General features: G+C 38.7%; 1 protein-coding gene across 1 annotated transcript in view; it reads left to right on the forward strand.

The window, feature by feature from the left end:
• Nucleotides 1–23,144, forward strand: part of Adgrv1 (adhesion G protein-coupled receptor V1) — a 546,438-nt gene that overhangs the window by 97,781 nt on the left and 425,513 nt on the right. The window contains exons 30-42 of the mRNA XM_041663490.1: nt 57–272; nt 1,068–1,312; nt 2,649–2,830; nt 3,830–4,641; nt 6,955–7,164; nt 12,169–12,299; nt 12,855–12,954; nt 14,399–14,578; nt 15,164–15,327; nt 17,057–17,150; nt 19,192–19,270; nt 19,371–19,509; nt 20,282–20,423. Of these exons, the coding sequence (XP_041519424.1) occupies nt 57–272; nt 1,068–1,312; nt 2,649–2,830; nt 3,830–4,641; nt 6,955–7,164; nt 12,169–12,299; nt 12,855–12,954; nt 14,399–14,578; nt 15,164–15,327; nt 17,057–17,150; nt 19,192–19,270; nt 19,371–19,509; nt 20,282–20,423 (2,694 nt within the window). The remainder of the gene's footprint in view (nt 1–56; nt 273–1,067; nt 1,313–2,648; nt 2,831–3,829; nt 4,642–6,954; nt 7,165–12,168; nt 12,300–12,854; nt 12,955–14,398; nt 14,579–15,163; nt 15,328–17,056; nt 17,151–19,191; nt 19,271–19,370; nt 19,510–20,281; nt 20,424–23,144) is intronic.

Here is a 23,144-nt window from a genome sequence, read left to right on the forward strand (position 1 = left end):
TCTGTAGCATGCTTCTCCTGAAGTGAGCTCTCACCTCTCTCTTCCTGTCCCTGCAGGGGAAGATTACAGTATAGCTTCTTCAGATGTTGTCTTGCTGGAAGGAGAAACCAGCAAAGCTGTGCCAATATATATCATCAACGACATCTACCCTGAGCTGGAGGAGTCGTTTCTTGTGCAGCTGCTCAACGAGACCACAGGAGGCGCCCGACTGGGGGCTGTAACAGAGGCAGTCATTACTGTGGAGGCTTCCGATGACCCCTGGGGATTGTTTGGTAACCACATTAATTCCTTTAACTCTCTTACTCTGTAAGTCACTGATAATGACTTTATTTATTTTCTTTATTTAAGATTGATTTGAGTGAGGCTTTTTTTATTGTTTGTGTGTGTGTGTGTGTGTGATATTATTACTTATACATAAGATTCCTGGCATAGGTTAGTGGTTACCTAGGAAATGAAAAGTAATTAAACATTTTTTGGCACGCAGACAGTTGGAAACTGTTTGATTTGTGTCATTCTGGCTTTGATTTGTGTCATTTCTGAGCTTTGGGAGACAATGTCTTGCTACCTGTCTTGGAACTTGAAACTCTCTTTTAGCCTCCTGAATGTTGGGATGAGAAGCCTGGACTACCATGTCCAGCTTTTACTTTTATATAATGCTTTTAAATAATTAACAAAATTCACACTTATATTTGAGTTGCTTAACTTTTTGTATATGTAGAAAAAATGATGAAATTGAGCCCTTTCTCCTCATAATGTCAGCCAGGAAGCAAAATAGCCACTACCTTTGTAGCTCAGGCTGGCCCTGCAGTAGCTGCTGGGCTCACTGGGTTTAATTAACTCATGCTGGGCCAAAATATGGCCCTTGTAGACATATATGACCTACTTTTACCCATAAAAAGTCGCTGGGAAATCTTGGTAGTCTTGCTCACCTTGCATCACGGCACACTGCCGGAGTTGCTTAGGGGCCAAGGGGAGGGAGAATTCCTACTTTCAGTGGTCCCAGCTTGATCTTTGATTGTCATGGTTTCACTTTGTACCTAAAAACAACTGTTCTGTTTGCCCTTCAGGTTTTCAGAATACTAAATTTATTGTAGAGGAACCTGAGTTTAACTCAGTGAGGGTAAGCCTGCCAGTAATTCGAAATTCTGGGACACTCGGCAATGTTACTATTCAGTGGGTTGCCACCATTAATGGACAACTTGCTACTGGCGACCTGCGAGTTGTCTCAGGTAATGTGACCTTTGCCCCTGGGGAAACCATTCAAACCTTGTTGTTAGAGGTCCTGGCTGACGACGTTCCGGAGATTGAAGAGGTGAGAGGACTAACTAGTATAGAACGATGTTGTAAATTGTGACTTGTCTTATATGGTGGCTAGAAGAGATAACTGTTGTTGGGGACGGAGCAGTGTAGAACGACGTTATAAATTGTGCCTTGTCATATATAGTGACCACACAGCTAACTGCTGTGAGAATGGGAGTTCAGAGAGCACTAGTCTAAAGGTGCTTCTTACCAAGTTCAGGGGTCCATGGTGCACAGGCCAGCTTGCCAATTTCAGATTGTTATTGTGTGTGCAGTTACGGTGCGTTTTAGAAACTTTCCTTAAGCGATTATGTATGTATACCTATCATAATCATGTGATATTTGTTTCGTGTAATTCTGACTTGTATCTCTGCTCCTGTCTGAGTGGCAGCCAGTTACACCAAGTGGAGATTCTGATTTCCCACACACTAACTCCTCCCGTTCTCCCACTAGTACAGCAAACATTTCCCTGGTATTTCTCATGATGAACATGCAATTTGACAGATAAGAATAAGTTTATTGATCATAACATTATCATAGATAATCTTATTTTAAGAAATTCAAATATTGTTAAAATCTAGATCTCATATTCCTTTTTTAAAATATTTATTTAATTATGTATATAGTATTCTATCTGTGTATATGCTTGCAGGCCAGAAGAGGGCACCAGGCCTTATTGTAGATGGTTGTGAGCCACCATGTGGTTGCTGGGAATTGAACTCAGGACCTTTGGAAGAGCAGGCAATGCTCTTAACCACTGACCCGTCTCTCCAGCCCCCTCATATTCCTTTTAATAATAGTTCCATTTAACAGCATATGAAATCTATAATGTTTATTTTATGGCTAATTGTACCATTATTCACCTTAAAAATACTAATCATGCATTAATACATTAATATATTTTCTTTTCTACTTTTGAAACTTATATGGCATCATGATTTTTTTAAAGTTTTATTGATAATTACTATGTGGTAGGGGAAACCAAGAACAGATTTACTTAACCACCGAAATGGATTCACAATATTTTTTCTAAATAAGAAAAACATAGGTTATAAAAATCATATTATTTCAATGATAAGCAGAATTTAAAAACTGATTCCCATAACTGTCTAAGTAAAGACTAGGCGATTTCAACAGCCTGTATTTCTAATGTATTATTGTGTTCTGCTATTAAAAGTTGATTGTGTATTATTTTGTTATTTGTGGGCTTCTGAGTGTATCTGAGGCAGTGTCTTTGGAATCATTTGTGTTTCATTGTATTTTGTTCTTATGGATGTATTTGATTTTTCTCTTGCTTCATTCATAGTTTTACTTCAGAACTGTTAAGGACGTTTTCACTCTGTTTTTAGGTTGTCCAAGTGCAGCTTACTAATGCCTCTGGTGGAGGAACAGTTGGCTTAGACCGAGTGGCAAATATTGTTATCTCTGCCAACGATAACCCTTACGGTTCAGTAGCCTTTGTGCAGTCAGTTTATCGTGTCCAAGAGCCTCTGGAGAGAAGTTCCTCTGCTAACATAACCGTCAGGAGAAGGTGTGTGTGATGGTTGCTGTGTCTGTAGGAGTGTGGGCTGGGGAAGTTGCCTGGAGTAACAAAACAATTTAGATTCATATTTTTTACCTTGTAACATTCCATACATTATTATGTTAGTTGGATTGTGTATACTGATAGCCTTAATCACATTTATTAGAAGTAAGGTAAATAAAATAAAGATGACTTAGATCATTGTGCTTTCTAGCTACCAAATCTATTGTTTTACTATGTAGGATGTTCTAATTAGAACTTGAATACAGCTCATTTTTAAACTCAGATGGTACATGAAGGGTGGGTTTCTAGGTTCTGTTTTTCTTTTATTTCTTTTGTAGGGAGCAAATGTCCACTGACCTTCTTCAAAATAGAACACAGAGGGTTGAAGGACCTGTTGCACATTGTTGCAATTCTCTAAATATCTTAATTTTGTTGTCATTGTTAATTTTTTTTATTTTTTTGTCATTATTATTTTTTAAACTTATTTATTAGTTATGTATGTACACACAGTTCTTCCTGCATGTATGCCTTCAAGCCAGAAGAGGGCACCAGATCTTATTACTGATGGTTGTGAGCCACTATGTGGTTGCTGGAAATTAAACTCAGGACCTCTGGAAGAGTGGTCTGTGCTCTTAATCTCTGAGCCATCTCTCCAGCCCTCATTGTTATTTATTTATTTTTTTAGTGAAATCTAATAGTTAAAGTTTTATAATTATTTTTGGAAACTCTGAAATGGCTACAACTTGCCTGTCTTGCCAAATGTTTTCATGGCATGTCTAAAAGTAAACATTATTGGTTGAAAACTAGACAGCCTAGCTGACACTAGAAAATAAAAATTTGAAAGACAAACATAATTTAGAAATTAGAATGTGGTTGTTTTAGTACTAGTGTTTAAAATATTACCGAAGAAGCTTCTCAGAACCATAATCCACGTTGTTCTTCCCTCTGGGTAGCTCGGTCTATAGTGAGTGCTTAACCTGTTTTTCCATTGTCCTCACATGTCAGCGGAGGACACTTCGGGCACCTGTTGTTGTTCTACAGTACTTCTGATATTGATGTAGTAGCTCTGGCAGTTGAAGAAGGTGAAGATGTATTGTCCTACTATGAATCGCCAACTCACGAGATGCCTGCCCCACTCTTGAGAACTTGGGTGAATGTCTCTTCAGTGGAGGAGGCGCAGGACACCTGTGCCACTCTGTGTCTCCAAGAACACGCTTGTTCCGCGTTTTCAGTTGTCAGGACCACTGACGGTCCTCAGTGCTTTTGGATGACATCATGGGTCAGCTCAACTGTGAATAGCTCAGACTTCCGGACCTACAAGAAGAACCTGACGAGGGTGGCCTCTCTTTTTAGTGGCCAGGCAGTTGCTGGGAGTGACTATGAGCCTGTGATAAGGCAGGGGGCCCTGATGCTCGAAGGCCATGAGTTTGCAAATCTCACTATTTCCCTCCTTCCTGACGACATTCCAGAGATGGATGAAAGCTTCCTGATTTCTCTCCTGGAAGTTCACCTCGTGAACATCACAGACAGTTTTAAAAATCAGCCAAGCATAGGGCAGCTGAATACTTCTGCCGTGGTCATAGCACTGAATGGTGATGCCTTCGGAGTGTTCATGATCTACAGTGTTCATCCCAACACCTCTGGAGATGGCTCATGTGTGGACGTGCACGAACAGCCACAAACCTCCGTGGAGCTGGTGATCCAGAGGACAGGAGGCAGCTTGGGGCAAGTGATGGTTGAATGGCGTGTTGTTGGTGGAACAGCTGCTGAAGGTTTAGATTTTATAGGGGCTGGAGACATTCTGACTTTTGCAGAAGGTGAGTCATATGTATGGATATGCTAATGGTCATAAATATTTTATTTACCTACATATTTCTATTCATATAGAGATGTAATGTGGTTTTGGAAGCAACAGCTTACAAATGATTAGCCTATCAGACATAGACCAGAATGGCCCTATATATGTATGTTTTTAACTGTTTAAAGGAGAAGTTTTGGGAATATGTGAATGTTAGCCCTTTACACATGATGACAGTGCTTTCTTGTGTCAGAAGCAATCAAGTCAGGTTCTGATTTCATGAGGAAAGTTACAGGAATGAGCAGTTTTCCTATAATCAAAGGTGTTGTGGAAGCAAGACTACCTGAGAATAAAACATTTTCAAAGCACTAGATATAGAAGGATAGAACATTAGTGAAAAAAATTAAGTAAAAATAGGCTGGTTGACCAGTTGTCCTTATTTTAAAGTGGTCCTTGTCACAGATTGATTTGCTACAGTATTCTGAAACTTGCCCAAGAGTGCTGTGGGGTTTTCGTAAGCGATGTATGAGATGTAGCCAGCAGACTTGGATGTAGATCATCTTCAATCTTAGCAATAGTTGATTTATGATATTTAAAATCTGGGAAGTTCCTAGTTAAACTTAGGTATAGTAGAGGTAATTTTATTCTGGGTACCTTTTTTTTTTTTTTTAATCCTGAGTTGAACAATAAGAAAAACGATGGTTCTTAAGTGTTTTTTCTTTTCCTTTCTTGACTGAAAAAGTTGCACATATTCATAAGAACCTCAGACTATACACTGGATAAAAGTTTAAAGTTTTAGTAATTCTATGCCTCAGAGCAATTCATCATATCTAGCTATATTTTAATGCACACACATTTTTGAAATTAGAAGCCTTCTATCTGTATTAGACTTAAAATATCTAATAAACATTGTGTTTGAAAATATAATTGTAAAATGTCCTAAACCTGGTTGGAAATGCACTCAGCCAGGAGACTGTTTGCCTGGCGTCCACGAAGCCCTGGCTGTAATCCTCAGCACTCCATAAACCTAGAGAGGCAGTATACACCTACATTCCCAGCATTCCACTGATGCCGGAGGGCCAGGGTTTACCACCATCTGCAAATGTACAGAGTTTCAGGCATTGCTGGGCTCCCTTAGACAGACTATCTCAAAAAATAAAATAAAATAAAAATTAAATGCTAGCAAATGTTTCTATATTGGTAATTTCTTATTAATCATTTGGGGTAGAAAGGTAGCTGAATCTTGAATGGTGGAAGGAGGTAGGTTGGTAATTGGTGACCTTTTCTCCTGTTTGAAAGTGAATAACAAAAATATAATAAGATAGGGGTACAGGTAACAAGTTATTGTTAAATTTTCCCATGGCATAAATATAAAGGACCATATCATATAAAGCAGCACCATTATATAAATTATTATTATATTGAATTATAACTTTAGCTTTGTACAAAATGGACTTTATTTTGTAGCTAACTTAGATTGTTAGGTAATATTTAGTCTTAAACAAAGATCCTTGGTTAAATGCCCAGAACCATAAGGAAAAAAACAAAACAAAAAAAAAAACAGAGATAATGTGCCCTCTTGAGGCATCGTGGCCCTGAAGTACTGAGGAAAATGCCCTGAGATCTCTCAGTTTTCATCTTCTTTCCTGACCATGGGAAGGAACTAAGCAGGATCTCACCCATGAGCAGCGGAATCAGGGCATGTCTTCTGGACATTTCTCTACTAGTGGAAGCCTGTCTCCAACCTTTCACCCTTCCTGGACTCCCCGTTTTCATTATGTCTCTCCTTTGTCCTCAGAACTAACATGATGCTGCCACCGCAACTCCACCCCAAACTCATCCCACTCTTGCTAGTGTCTTTGCTCAGAGCTTCTTGTTCCTCTGGGTCCCACTATGATGCCATCCCATATGTGCTGGTGGCCTTTGAGGGAGACATTAAGCTGAGTAAAACTGTTCACAGTAATGGCACAATAGGAACGGGGCTACCATTTCCTTAATGGTGCCCCTCCTAATCATGACTAGCACCTTTCCCCAGGTAGATCCTTGTTTTTGATAAAGACCTGGGAGTAAACTGTGATTCTTTGGAATAGTTCTCCCCATTGACTTTTCTACAGCTGTGTGTCCTCCAGGCTCTGTCTATGTTGAGGCTTTTACAGTGCCTTATATGTAAGAAATCAAGTAACACAGCATATACGCTGTCTACTACGGTGGTGGCAATGCCGCTCACAGTACTGGGCTGTTTTAATCAAAACATTCTTACTTACCTCCTAAAATTAAAGGTTAGTTTTGGCCTTTCTGGTTGGTATTTTACTGATTTAACTTTTTAACTTAGGTGAAACCACAAAAATGGCCACTTTGACGATGTTGGATGACCCCGAGCCAGAAGATGACGAAAGCATCCTCGTTCGTCTGGTGCACACTGAAGGCGGAAGCAGAATCCTGCCTAGTGCTGACACTGTGACAGTGAACATCCTGGCCAATGACAATGTGGCGGGGATTGTCAGCTTTCAGACAGCCTCGAGATCTGTCATAGGCCTTGAAGGTGCGTCCCTTTTCTTGTTAAACACATTCTGATTTCCACAGATGTCGTTTTTGCCCTGTGTTTCTTTCTTCTTTGTTGAACCATGTGTTTAGTTTGTGCAGCACTTAGAAGAAGAGCACCTAGCGTACATGACGTTGCTAGGTGTCGGGGCCTCACACATACTGCGACCTAGCTCACCACGCCCCACTGCTGGGAGCGCTGGAAGCCTCAAGGCTGACATGCCTGGCCTTCTCATCTGCTAAACCACAAAACAGTCCATACTTTAGAGAGTTCTGTGGGAGGAGCAAGTGACCTGTAAACTGGGAAGGGCTTAGTTTTTGGCAAGCATAGTGTGTATATTTTGGTATTTATTAGTATTAAACAGTGAAACATTGAATTTATGTGAAAATATTCATAATTTGTGGATATGTTAGCCTCAACTATTGTCTGTCTCTGCACTGTAGACTTCCAGCTGGCGAGTCTGCTGAACTAATCTAAACCTGTGAGCCATTTTATGACTCTCTTTACATTTATTAATGGCTTAGAATTGCATCTTGCCACTCAAAGAATGAATAAAAGTAACTGATAAGTTGTCATAAATCTACTGCAAAGACAAATTGCTATCAAAAGTTCTTTGTAGTGTAAGTTAAAATGCCACTGCCAGAATCCTCAATAATGGTGACAAGTTTAAGGAGTGTTATCTGTGCCAGATTCATGCCCATTAGTTCTTCATTTTAGCCGCAGTCCTATGGTGCTGAGTGTAGGATATTGCACACCCTGAAGTACAGCGATAGCACTTACAATATCCTACACTCTGAGTAGTGCTGTCTATTTGAAAGAAGGAAATCTGAAAGAGAATCTTGCCCTATCTGTAATTAGAACTGGAAGCTGGATTTTCATAGGCATCATGGACTGAGAGAAAAAGCACATTACCAGCATTGGAACAACAGGTTAAGGTACTGGAGAGGAAGCCATTGTGACAGGAGAAGGTTCAAAAGACACCCAGGAGGAAAAGACTTCAATAGTGACCCAAATTGTCATTGCTCCTAGGGGAGAGACTACTAATATTACTATGCTACAGGGTCATAGTGCTAATTTACTCCAGTGAATTGTTATGCCCATAGATGAGTGTATCTCTCAGCCCTCATCAGAGAAGCCCCTTGTTGGGGAGGAGTGGACAGGAAGATCAGAGTTCAAGGCAGCGAATAACTAAAACAGACATGTCTTCTGGATGCTGCAGGGCAGTTGCACATATGAATTCACAGTCTTATGACAGCATGCACAAGTCCTGTGGAAGTTCATGTCAGATGAAATGGCAGCATGAGGAGGGGAGGTGGACGTGCAGTCCATCCCTGCTCGGAGAGGATGAATTGGGTTTTTTATGGCTGAGTCCCCTGGTAGGCAGAGCTCACTCTAGTAGACACATAGTCAAGCATCTGTAGCCATCGCTGATTGGAGCAGATGACTGACTGATTGATTTATTATTTAGAGACAAAGAGACAAAGTCTTGCTATATAGCACTGGCCATCTGGGAGCTCATTCTGTAGACTAGGCTGGCCTTGAATTGCTAGGCATAGACACCTAGCATCCACTTACAGTGTTTTAATGTCATACAAACTTATTCTGTAAAAGCTAAAGTATTGATAGGAGGAATGTGGGTGGAAGACTCCTGCAGGAGCCAGGATCTGTTGGTGGCTACCATAGCATTTTAGAGAATCTGCAGACCCCAGAACCTATATCTTTGGGGACTGGATAACTTTTACCTGAAAACTGTATTGTAGTTGTTTTGGTTCTGACAGCCGCGTGTCTTCAACAAATACAATGATGAGGACATAGTAATTAAACTAACTTAATCAGTAATCAAGTGCAGTCAGAAATTCCCCACTCTGAGTATGGTCTCCTTGATTCAAGGCCTCCTAGGTGGGAGATGACCGCATTGGTGGAAACTGATGCTTGGTGATCTGTTGCATGGCCAGGCACCAAGTCAGAGCAGATGCTGGAGGGACAAACACGCGAGCAGAGCACACTTGCTGTGTGTTCGATCTCACAGACAGTGCTAGAAGGACAGAAAATGTGGCAAATGTGGAAAAGTCATCCATACCTACAGAGGACCTGCAATCTTTTCCAGCCTTTGCTTTCTCAGATCACACAGTTGAGTGAGCCTGTGTGAGCCCAGGGAATTGCTATGGTTGCCAAGGAAAACCAGCAAATGCCCTTGAATATCTATGATCTTATCTTGAGAACAAAAAAACCAAAAAATCAAGGCACAGTCTGAAGATGAAAACAAATTTCTCGGGGAGAAGAGCAAACATGGATTGTGACTGTAGATTTGTGTGAGATGCATTAATTGCCGTGGTTCTCCTCTGTTTTAAGACTGTAAGACCCTTCAGGGACTAAAATTTTTCACTGGAGATGCAGTGGAATGTTTTCATTCACTAACCAAATTACTTAATGAGAAGAATCTGCATTCCTCCTCAGAATATCTTTATTTTTAAAATGGCCTTCAAAATAAACATTCAACACACACACACACACACACACACACACACACACACACAGCCTTTGCTGGCTGTGTGGACTTCCTATCAGATGATTTTTCCAGTGTTGTGTAGACTCTTGCATGGGAGATCATGCCTCAGCAAGTTATGGGAGGTGGTTCAGGATCCCGTGAAATGTTTGTATTTGGAAGTCAGCGCATGCCCTCCTCAGGCTTCCCTTCGGTTCATTGCCAGATTTAGAAGTCAAAACCTTCCAAGGTCTGTTTTTCCTTTTCTTGTGACTGTTTTTTGAGTGCCACCTTGTGAAGGTCACCTCCAACACATATGAAGTTACTTTTCCAAGAAGGCAATTTCAATGGCCGTGGGTCTTGGGAATGTTCCTGTAAAAGGCAGAACCATGTCCTTCATTGTTGCTATAGCTTAGAAAAATTTTCATGCTAGCCTTGCCCCTAGTGTGGTTAAAGCTCTGAGATCTATGAGATTATATGGAGAAGAAATACCTCTTACTCCTGTTGGGTACTGAATGTCAAGCTTTAGACTGTGTTTCTGCTAAGAGATGACTTTAGATGCTTATGGAGCAGTGTTAGACGCTGAGTATTTTACACAAGGCAGGCTTGAAGGGATGGTTTTACTGTTTTCCTCCTCTCTGCATTTTATTTTTGTCTTCATCACAGAATGGTGCCTTTATTCCCATATCTTTGTCTACAGGTAAACAACCTCAGTCTTGTACTAAGAGTGCAGGATCCCCTTCAACACTGATGTCATTTGGCCTACCCATTCTCTTGCTGTTTGTTTTCCTTTTGCATTTTTCGCACTTCATGAAATGAACACCATTTTTGAGGTAGTATTAGGTTTTGTGGTTTTGAGAACTTTGCACATCATGACTCTAGAAACCTTATCCCTGACGCTGCCCATGAAGCATGTTGATAACTGCAGCGCTCTCTGCCTGCAATACAGACATGTTCTGAAAGCAGCTCTCAGTGCTGCAAACAAGGGGGCTCTAGAAGTTCGTGCTTGTGTTTTTCCATGTGGACTATACACATGGAAACCTTCAGTGATGTTCAGGCAACTGTGGCCGATTGCATGTTTTCAGATATTCTTAAGTCTTTGAAGTATTCTCTTCATGAACTTCAATTCCTATGTGTAAAACAAGAACACAATCAGATACATAGTCTACTCAAGTCATGAAGACTAAGTACGTTTGTATTAAAATACTTCAGAAGTATTTAAAAATCTTTCTGCTTTGCCCACAGATAATTCATTTTAATAAAATTTTGTGTTTAGACTTAGTATTACAATTTTAATTTGTTTTATTCATAATTTTAATTCTTTACATTAATTGAGCCATGATATTTTAATTTAAGAGGTTTATATTAAAATAATGTTTTGAGGTCTAAGCTGTAGCTCAGTGTGTTCTGGCATAGCATATATGAGGACCCTAGGTGGGGTTCTCCAGAAATGCCTGAAATGAAACTAAAGAGAAAGAAACGTGTGTTTTCATTGACTATATTTGGAAGTTTAAAATGTGGTAGTTTGGAAAAATTATAACATGGTGTTCATATTTTATTTCTTCTCTATTTTGGAAAGCGGAAAATGCCCAATACACACAAAAGCTGTGAAATCGCATGTTAGATGAATATTTGGGAATTTCAACTTCACTTTTGTGCTACAAATTGCAAATAAGCATGTGTTCTTAAAACCTTTTAAAATAAGACACTGATTTTTATTTCATCTTAACTTCCATGATTTTGTTCATAGTGTACTGCAACTTGTATTTATCATTATTCAGAATTAGCAACTTGAGCATAATCTTAGCAAGCCATGTAGCCATCAGCATAACTCCAAGTAGCCTCCTAATGCCCTTTTGCCAATTTTAAAGAAATGACCCTGAGAATTTTCTTCTGTTTTATAAAATGTTGCATTTGAAAAAAAGCCAAGAAAGGCAAGCAGCTGTGTAGTTACTAGGGAATTATAATGTAACCGTGATGAAATGACAAAGGGACAGATTCAATCAACACCTTTCTTTGTATTTCCTTTTTAAAAAAAAATCCTTGGTGGTACATGTAACTTGCAACCTAAACAAATGTGATTTTCAGGTATCTGCAAGCATTTTCATGCATGCATTGTGTAAAATCACACTGCCTCCTGGTGTGAGGAATTTATGTCCTTGGGGAAACAAATGCAGGAAGGAATTCTCGTGTCCTTACTAGCTCTGACCATGTGGATGTAACGTTCTGGTGCGTGGTTTGGAATGCTTACATGTTTCTCTCCCATTTCACCAGCTGCTTTCTCAACTTTTGTGATACACCTTGTATTTCCTGAAGTTCTACCCACAGAAAGTAGAATCTCTGTGCTAATGAATAACAAGCATGAGTAAAGCACCCAGAAAAATCACAACAGAGCAAATCGCTCTCACGTTCTTGGAAAAGGACCCAGAATATTTGTGTGCCGAGTTTGGGTTCTGTTGAGTTCGAACATTACGTTCATTTCCAGTAAGCGCTTGTTAACCTGTGTCTTTTACTTGCAGGAGAAATCCTGCAGTTCCATGTAATCAGAACACCCCCTGGTCGAGGAAATGTCACTGTTGAGTGGAAAATTGTTGGACAAAATCTCGAAGTCAGTTTTGCTAACTTCACAGGCCAACTCTTCTTTTCTGAGGTAGCACCACGAAGGAAAGTTTTGCCATACATTTTTAGAAGAAAATGCTATATTTTGAGGAAAGCAGAGCAAAAAATGAACACCACTAAGCTGTATTTATCATCGCTTTGCCCGCTCTATGCCTACCTTGTTTGTATTTTCCATTGAGACATTTAGCTTGTCTTCGTTTCCACTGCTATGACGTGGAGACAAAGCCCAGTTGCTATCGCCTTGTGCACTGGGTTGAGCATCTAATAATGACTGGAACCCTGCAAAAGTTTAGTTTTCTCATTTTTTTCTATCATCACTCCTGCAAAGATCTCTTCATGTTAATCCTTTCTCCTGTTCATCAGTCATTGATAAAGATTTAAATTTCAATTTCTGGTTAGTGTCTCTATGCTGTAAGCCCGCTACCCCACGAGTCAGTGGTTTCTGTTTAGTTAATTTCTAAGGCAACATTTGGTTCAGATGGAGCTGTGTTTGACTGCACAGCATCAGTAGAAGGACAATGAAAGCAGGAGCTAGTTTCCATGCAGCAACCACACAACCGAGGTTATTTCTCTCTGTTTGCCGTAGGGGACACTGAATAAAACAATATTTGTACATTTGTTGGATGACAATATTCCTGAGGAGAAAGAAGTTTACCATGTTGTTCTGTATGATGTCAAGACACAAGGTAATTTAGAATTCAGTTTTGAGCTTTTCTTTGGTGTTTTCATTTCAGACTGGAAAGAAACAAGGTAACTTCTGCCACTGTGTTTAACAAGTATGTTTATGCCAATCTAAAGAAAGTTAGGTTGGAGCCAGCATGGTGCTGTACATCTGTGATCTCAGTGCTTAGAAGGATGAGGCAGGAGAATTGTGAGGTTCAGTTCACACCGTAACTGCAGGCAAGCCGAAACTATAAAGCGAGATACTATCTTTTAGAAAAAGCTACTTTAAATATTATCTGTCCCACAGAAATATTTTGTTGAGAAAACCTCTAGGATGACATGGAAACACTTCTCTCTCTGTACTGGAGAAAACTATCCTAAAATTTTTCTATATAGGGCCGGGAAGGTAGCTCAGTGGGCGAAGTATTTGCTGTGTAACCATGAGGACCCGAGCGCAGACACCCAGAACCAAAGCTGGACACGGTTCTACATACCTATAATCCCAAACACTCCTACAGCAGGGTGCGAGATGGAGACAGGAGAATCCTTGGGAGCTCACATGCTAGCTAGTCTGGCACATACAATGGCAAATAACAAAAGACCTCATCCCAGCTGGGCCTTGGTGGCGCACACCTTTAATCCCAGCACTTGGGAGGCAGAGACAGGTGGATCTCTGTGAGTTCGAGGACAGCCTGGTCTACAAGAGCTAGTTCCAGGACAGGCTCCAAAGCTATAGAGAAACCCTATCTCAACAAACCAAAAAAAAATAAAATAAAATAAAAAGACCTTGTCCCAAGTATGTAGGAAAAAAAAAAAACGCACCCAGAGTTTTCTACTGATGTCCACATGTGCACTGTCATGGCACGCACGCGCGCGCACACACACACACAGGAACCCACCCGCACTCATCCACACACAAGCTTAACAATGATGTCAGATGCTGAGCGGCTATGCAGTGGTTAGTTTTCTGAGACTGTGTCCTGCTGTGTAGACCAGGCTGGCCACAACTTCATGTTCTTTGAGTTATCTTCCTACCTCAGCCTAAGCAGGGTTTGTTGACATGTTGTATATTTATTGAACAAAATATATTTCTAAAGATAAAAATTTCTGAATTTGTTTCTCTGTTAGGAAACCAATTTAGATTTTGTACCAATTGCTGTTTATGGATAATTTAAATTTGGCCATTTTTGAGCAAATTGCTTGGGTGGGTTGTTTCCTGTCTATTACTTTCTATAATTTAGACAACCAGTATAGTTTGTAATGACAATACCATCCACACAGAAGAGTTCACAATTTGTTGTGTGGAAGGAAATTGGGATGCTTGTTAGTTTTCAGCCTGCTGATTTCTCTGAGGGGCCTGAGGACTGGCTAGGCTCAGCGGGCCCAGCAATTACGTAGCATTTTAAGGATTTTGAAGTTTTTGAAAAGGTGTGTTCGATTTTCTGATGGGCTCCTTGATGTATTTAGGAGTCTTGCCTGCGGGAGTCGCTCTGCTTGATGCTCAGGGATACGCAGCTGTCCTGACGGTAGAGGCCAGCGATGAACCACATGGCATTCTAAACTTCGCTCTCTCCTCAAGATTTGTTTTGTTACAGGAGGCTAACACAACGATTCAACTATTCATCAACAGAGAATTTGGATCTCTAGGTTTGTGGGAATGAGTGGTAAATGGGATGTCAAGGGAAGGGCCTTTAAAAAAAGATTTATTTTTTCAAATTCTGTTTTAAATCCATTAAGGAAAATGATGTTCAGGATAGTATTTTGTAATGTCTCTACTTTTACCAAAGGATTTATCTGTTTTCATAGAAATGCTGTGTATCAAACATCCCTCTAAGTCCCAGGGCAGATAGTGGGCTGCTCGGGGTCTGCCTCCTAGGCTGGGCTCATTCTATGTGGCTGTTCTTCATGTTTTCATCATCCCTTTGGGATAAGTCAAGATAGAATAAAGCAAACAAAAGTATACAGGCCCCTGGGGTATAGTCTTAAAATCCCTACTTTACCACTTTCACCTCTACTATTGACCAGAACAAGTTCCATTTAGCAAAATGCAAGTCCAGAGGCAGGGGCCTGCATCTTGGCAGCAGTCCACCATCCCTGTGCTGTAACACAGGGGACAGGTGTACGCATGCGAAAGACTGAGGGATTGGGGCCACTCACGGGACTCACGGTGAAAGGAGAGAGTTCACAAAGGTGTGGGAAATCATAAAATCTTTTCACAACCAATTCCCTTAGGAGCTATCAATGTCTCATATGCCACTGTTTCTGGAATACTGAGTTTGAAAAACGAGACATACGGAAATCCAGCGGAGCCAGAGGCTGACTTTGTCCCTGTGATGGGCTTTCTGGTGTTAGAAGAAGGAGAAACAACAGCAGCCATCAACGTCACTGTTCTTGAGGTAAACACGTATGTTATTTCCGTGATCTCATATTAGGTCTAAATAATCGCAGGAAAAGTAGAAATGGATGGAATAGTCTATCTACAGCAAATGTGATTAGAGGCTTCTAATAAATTTGTGTTTAGAGGTAGCAATTTTCATGATGATTAAGATTACATAACACCTTTACTTGTCTCTATATTGAATTATTGTTTTTAATAATTGCATTTTTTTTTTTTGGAAAATTTGAAAACTCTACAGTGTTTCGAGATCTTGAGAATTCATTTGGTTGGTCTCCCCTGCTGGTGACTTTAAATTGGTTTCTTGCTTTCCCTGACTTTTTTTCTTTCAGATCCCCCAGAGTTTTCATTTGTCTTTAGATTGGGTAGCCTGCTGCTATGTCTTTTATTATAGAACTATTGGGTGACAGATAATTTCCTTAGGACCCTTTCCTATAAAGTGACTCTGGCCTAAGAGGATCCAAGGGAGCATTTTGATAATGCCAAGGGATTCCCTGAACCCACAGATTCACGTAGATCTTAATCTTTGTGGGTAAGATTAGTTAAATCAGAGAGAATGGCAAACTCTCTAGAGGCTGATAGCAGAAAAAAGGTTATGGTCAAATGTAAAGTAATCGGTGGTGATTGAAATTGCACTTTAAATGAGTTTCACATGGTGAAATCTTGTGTTGTTTGGGGATTTGGGTTCAGCTATCTAAATGCACTTCTAAGAGGTTATGGAAAGAATACTCTAAACAGAAAGGGTAAAGATGGTATGGAAGTGAGAATGACTATATACTTGAAGATACATTTCTGTTATTTTGCATTTTCAAGTTTGATTTAAAACCTTTTATTCTGTCAGGGTTTTTTTTTTTATAGTTTTACAATATTATTAGTGATATAAGCTATGTACCTGTGAGGATAGTTGTTCTGTGGCCCAATGAAATACGAGACAACTAAATCCAACAAAAGGCACTGTCATGTCAGTGTGTAACAGATAAAAGTCACTTCCGAGATGGGCTTTACTTCTGTGCTTAGTGCAGCTTCTTTGTTTTCATTGTTGACTGTGGAACTATCAACTAATAATTATCGCTATCACTTTCATGTGGGACGATCAATAATAATCTCTATCACTTTCATGTGGGATTATCGATTAATAATAATCACTATCACTTTCATGCGGGACTATCGATTAATAATAATCACTATTACTTCGAAGGATCCTCGAAGCAGGATATCCTGCATCCACTATTTTTAATGATTACCCACAAACAATACCAGTGTGGTTATTACTTCTCCATGAATACACGGTAGATTTGAGGCCTTGGAATGTAAACAGCTCGCCTCAGATTTCCAGAAGTTGCCCTCAGCTTCCTGCTGCAAAGCTTACATTGCTTCCACAGCACCCGTTCCTCCTTCTGATCAGCAGGTATTAGGGAACTGGACACCTCTTGCTTACATTGTATTTAAACTGATTAGGTTCAGATAGTTAGGTAGCTGATTTGGTTATAAACCGTGTTTAAAGTGTTATAATTTTGAGGTGGTTTCATAGTGTTCAACCTAATAACTGCCATATATAAGTTTAACACTGTTATAGTTACATTTTCTAATTTTAATATTTTTCCTCTTTGTTTTCTATTATGTATTTGCTGTTTATGCATATGCATTTGTAATATAACTTAAAACATCTTATGATTAATAATTCCTTTGAAATAATTAAAGCTTTTTCTTAATGATTGTAATTTTTGCAGGATGATATACCAGAGCTAAAAGAATATTTCTTGGTGAATTTAACTCATGTTGATCTCATTATGGCTCCTCTAACTTCATTTCCTCCCAGACTAGGTAGGGTGACTCTCTCTTGTGACTCTTTGCTAACTTCAAGTAAAATGAAGTGACGGCATTTTAAAATCAGAAATATTCCCTGTTAGGTTTGCTATTGTTAGCTATGTGTGAAAATGAGATGCATATTTTAGACTTGTTACAATTAGAGACATCATTATAATTGTGTAAAGCAGTATAAAGACTAATTATTGTGATGCTTTTTGAATTTTACAACTATATTAGAGCCAGATCTGCAGTCCGCAAAGTATTAGTACTTCTTTCAAATGTATTTTTCTTTCATTTTCTCTTAAAATACAATTAGCTATTTTCCTAAGCTGTCCACTTTATTTTCTTTTAAGTTAAACACGTGTTTTTGTGTGTTCTGCTTCTTGCATTTCTGACCTTTGATCTTTTTTCTTTTCATGCTTTTGGAAAACATAATTTATTACAGACTAAAAGGTAAAACCTGAATCTTGGTGTAAACTTACATAGACCCTTCATAAGATACACCCTGGTCCTGCTGGCAAGTGTGATGTGTGTGAGGTGGCAGTGAGTAGCAACAAGGTCAGCCTGTGCCGCTGATCCAGCCATGGTCATAGGTCTGTGGGACAAAGTGAGCCCGGATAAGGAGGAACAGCAGAAAGCTTGGACAGGTGTTGCGGCCTGAGGACTCTTTTCTAAGGCCTAATGTAACAACTTTGAAAATAGTAACGAGTTTTCTACATGTCATTGGTTAGTTTTAGATTATTCCGATGACTAAGCTCTTTATGACAAGTGTTAATATAAGATTGCTATTGTTCATGCTAAGAGAACAACACAGTACTTCATCTTTCATAGCTCCTATTAGTGCAGTCTGAATAGAGCTCTTCCTGGTCTGGTCCTGATTCTGATTGTTATGTGGTAGTGCTATCATTTCTCACATCCCCATTTTTAACCATGAGCCAATGGGAACTACAAGAAACTAGTAACATACTTCGAATTACAACCAGAACATGAAAGAGCTGCTTTTTTCTTATAAACTAAAAGTTTAATTTTAATAATCTGTGATTTAACTCTCCTTTCAAATTTTTTTGTTTATTTTTGGAATTGTAATTTTATTTCAACATTTCTCCCTTCCTTATCCTCCTTCCGGACCCTCTCAAAGCCTTTGACTGATCTCCCTCAAATTCATGGCTTCTTTTTTAAATTTATTGTTATAACATTAATAAATATGAATTTGTATATACATATATATTCACAAATAAAATATGTTGAGTCCACACACAAACATATTGTAATCATTTGTTGTGATTTTAGAATGTCTGACTGTAATACTACTACTACTAATAATAATAATGGAATGTCCATAGGGTATAAATCCTGATTTCATACTGTCTTCTGAACATTATTATTCTCTTCAGTCTAAAGACAATTGGTCTTCTTCTTTATACACCTCAGCAGCTATGATAATTGTACTTAAGTAAAAGATAAAGTATACACACACACACACACACACACCCCAGGGGGAGAATTAATGTTTCAGTATAGAAGAGCAGCTATGTGTAGTCCACTGAACTGTATGGACAACGGACAGAAGTGCAGCACAGATAAGAGAACTGCATTAATTTTCACTCTGTCAAAGCCTTTCTGTAGGAGCCTGTATTAGTGTTTCTCTGTGTCGCTCATTCACACGCGTATTTTCTGTGACCTCACTTTTAAGTATCTCTTTCTTTTTTCTTCTCTTTCCTACTCTTCCCACTTGTACCACTTTCTCCCCTCCTAAAATACAATAGAGACGTAAATACTGTTTCATTTATTCAAAATGAACAACTCTGGCTTGAAGTGTCATGTTGTTCTAGTGAAATAGTTATACATCAGAAACTCTTGATAGTAAAATATTCCTTTTCTAATGTCACCAGCATTGCTTTTCTATTTTCTTTAACATCTTTTCACTACCTATATACCTACATATGAAAATTTACATAGCTTCATTCTTAAATTCTGTGCCAGACAGTATCTTTAACTATAGTTTAAATGACATTATATTAACTTATAGTCATTTAATACATCTCTGTTTTATCAGACTCAGAAGGCTTGACTGCGCAGATTGTCATTGATGCCAATGATGGTGCCCAAGGTGTAATTGAATGGCAGCGTAGCAGGTAAACCAAGGCTGTGTAAGCTCCTTTCTTAATTCTGGATTCTTCCCAATTACCAAACACAAGTTATGAGAGAAAAATGAATCTGTTCTCTTGATCCCAGATTTGAAGTGAATGAAACCCATGGCACTGTAACCCTGATAGCCCAGAGGACCAGAGAGGCCCTTGGCGAGGTTTCACTGTTCATGTATGCCCAGAATCTAGAGGCCCAGATGGGGCTGGATTACATGTGCAGTCCGCAGGTAAGGCTCTGCATAATCTATGATATCATTTCTCAGCACTGTTCTTTGAGAATTGTAGTGATGTGCATCTTCATGAATAAATTAATTTAACAACCACTGTGTACGCTACTCCATACTGAGAGTGGAGAGAAGATTTCTATACTGTATGGTTCTCTCTGCTGTAATAAGCCTTTGAATTAAGCTTCAATATTATTCTAAATGTCACTCCGAATTCACTACTTTTAGCAGTATTTAATTCTGAAGACTACTAGGCCATGCATTAACATTAATCGTTAGACTCTCCCAGAGTGTATCTTATGCTGCTGGAAAACTTTCACTCTGCTCTCTCTTTGTTTTGATTTACTAAGATACTTCACGCCCTTAAAATAGGTTTAAAAATCTTTTTCTGTTTATCTCCTTCATTCCTTAACCAAATGTTTGCTTTCTTCTACTCTGTAAATTTAACTTGCAATATTTTCGATTTAAACAAAAAAAGATTTGTAAAACCATATGTGTCTGCACACGCATGTGTGCCAGGAGGATTCCAGAAGAAGGTGTCAGATCACTGGAGCTATACTTTTAAGAATTTACAAGCTGCATGGGAAAGGTTCTAAGGACCCAACCTGGGTCCTCTGAAAGAAGAGCAAATTCATTTAACTGCTAAGTCATCTCCACAGCCCTTATAATAGCTTATTCTCCACATCAAGAGTTATATGGTTTTGCTTTCTAAACATTTTATGAAAACTCAGAGTCTATTTAAGTACATGGTCTTTTCTTCTATCTTTTTTACTAGATTCTTCATTTTGCTGATGGAGAAAGGAATAAACCTGTGGAGGTTGTGATCCTGGACGATGACATTCCAGAAGGAGATGAAAGATTTCAGTTGATATTAACAAACCCTTCTCCTGGACTAGAGCTGGGGAAAAATACAATCGGTAATTAGTCATTTCTTTCCCACAGTCCCCTTTTTCCTGTCTTGGCTTCTGCAGTGTGGAGGCAAGAGGGATGAGCCTCTTCCTAGGCTCTTTATGAGCCTCATAAATAAAGCCTTCCAAGTCCTACATTTAGGTGTCCTGTCAGTGATAACGAGTTGACCCTGTGCATTTGTGTATATGAAAACAAGGTCAGAGTAGTTGATACTAGGAGTCGTATTAAATGATTTTCTAATTACTGTAGTTTTACTTAATGTGTAGTCTTTCTCTCAGGATTGGAGTTCTGCTCTGGTTTTATTTAGCAATGAAAAGAACAATGACGACAATTCTTCAAGTGTTGCTCCAGTGCTGCAGGACTTATACACAGAATAGGAGGTACTGTTGCAGTCTCCGACCTGTCATGAGAGCTTTGATTCTTGAGTTGGAATGGTTTGATATTTTCACTGTGGGTTAGATACTGTGATAACTGCTCAACAAGGGCAGAACAATAGTGACAGAGAACGTCTCATGGATCTAAGGAGTTTTGTACAAGAAAACTTATTTGTGTACTTATAATTTTTTATTCTTTGACAATTTTATATATGTTTACAATGAAATATGCTTGTATCCACCCACATTTCCCCCTTCCACTTCCCCTTGGATCCCTCTCCTCTAGCATGTCCTGTTGGTGGAGGCTACTTGTTCGTTTCCTGGCCACCCAGACCCGAAATAATCACACAGAAACTGTATTAATTACAACACTGCTTGCCAGTTAGTTCATGCATATTTCTAACTAACTCTTACATCTTGACTTAACCCATTTTTATTAATCTATGTATTACCATGAGATTCATGGTTTACCAGTAAGGTTCTTCAGCATCTGTCTCTTTCAGCAGCTACATGGTGTCTCCCTGACCTGCTTTAATTTTCTCAACATTTAGTTTAGTTTTCCTGCCTAGCTCTATTCTGCCCTACTGTAGGCTAAGCACCTTTTTTCATTAACCAATAAAAGCAACACATATTAAGAAGGATTTCCCACACCATTTTCCCTTTTTTGTCCAAATAAAAGGGAAGGTTTTAACTTTAACATAGTAAAATTTCATATACAAAACAGGTATCAAACAAGAATTACATTTACAACATTTATATCTACTTCATCTTTTATTATAACTAAGGAAAACTATAATTACAATGATCTATTCTTTAACTCTATCAAAGACCCCAGAAGGATATAATAAATAAATATATTTAAGTAAATAGGAAGTGCATTGTAAGCAACTTCCAAAACTCTACAATTGACAGAGATTTCTCACTGCCTGGAAAGTCACCAGAGTTATTCTGTATCATTGCAACATCCATCTTCAGCCTTCAGGACTATAGTATATTGCAGATTTTTCCATGAAGCAGAAAATTTGAAAGATTGTTTTGCCTCTATTGGCAATTTGTCAGTCACTTTCTCCTGTGTCCTGCAGAATGTCTGGCAGACTCTTTCATGAATCAGGAACCATAAGTGACTCTATTACCTCTAGGCAAGTTCAGCAGTCATATTTCTGTCAGTCCTGTATGTCTAGTTCATACAGCATACCATCACGCAGTCCAGGAAATAGCAGTTTCTTGCCCAAATGACTAAAAATCTACAGAAGGAGCCTCTTTGATGCCCATCATTTTCTTAAAGTAGATTGGTGCTGCCAGGAACAGATGTGTCTCATTTTCATAAGTCCTAAGTACTTAAAACATTTTAAATGTCATATTCTGTTAGTCTTTGAAAGATTTGAAGAATACCTATCCATCTGAAATATATTTCTGTATATCTAGAAAACTTAACTAACATGATTACAAGCTTGACTATTATAGATGACTATTTACCTGTATTTTTTAATTATACATTACATTTTCAAATGAGCTACAGATACAATACCTTAATAAAGAACAGAAATATACATACAACAAAGCTGACCTTAAATTTGTATCAATACACCAAGATCCATACCAAAGCAAAGTATTCATCTCTATATCATATTCCCCTTTAAATATAAACAAACACTTATAAATGATATTTTGGAATTTGGGCATTGTTCTCTCCAAATTTCTTCCTGATTTTTGTTAGATGAAGTAATTTTGGGGATTGCAGAGACCTTTCGGGGATCTTAGTCCATCAAACAATATTAATTTGGAAGGAATTTACAGGTTCTCATCTTTTGTGGAAACAAAAACAGAACCTCTTTTCCAAAGCAACTTATTTTTAGACCAAAATTTTGAAGTCAAGATACCTTTAAAGTATATATGTTGGTTTAGCTTAGCAGCCCAGACAATGAAATGTCTTGCTGTACTTAGCTCATTCACAGCCAAAAAATTCAAAGAAAATACAATAATACATATAATCTATAATTTCTATGTATTCCATATTTACATAACTTATTTTTCTTTACTCCTTTAATCTATGACTGTCTATACTCTGTCTCTTTAAAGACTTTGTTTTATTTTAAAAACCATTTACTTCCTTTTATTTTTCCTCTCTCTCTCAAGCCTACATACATTTATCCAACACCGTGACCCATTTATAGTACTTTTCCAACTGAATTTGTCTTTGTTGTGTATCTGTAATAATTTTCTGACCAGGAGTGCTTTTAAAATGGTGAGCAGCTTTGTTGCAGTGGCCTTGGATGCTGAATCTGCATCTCTTAGACTTTTAATATGCCAGATATAGTTCACTGCTGGCTCTGGGACTGCTGGTAGGGCTGTCCT

This window comes from Microtus oregoni, unplaced genomic scaffold (genome assembly GCF_018167655.1).
Source record: "Microtus oregoni isolate MIOR12 unplaced genomic scaffold, Mior012 000014F_ref0000157, whole genome shotgun sequence".
Lineage (NCBI taxonomy): Eukaryota > Metazoa > Chordata > Mammalia > Rodentia > Cricetidae > Microtus > Microtus oregoni.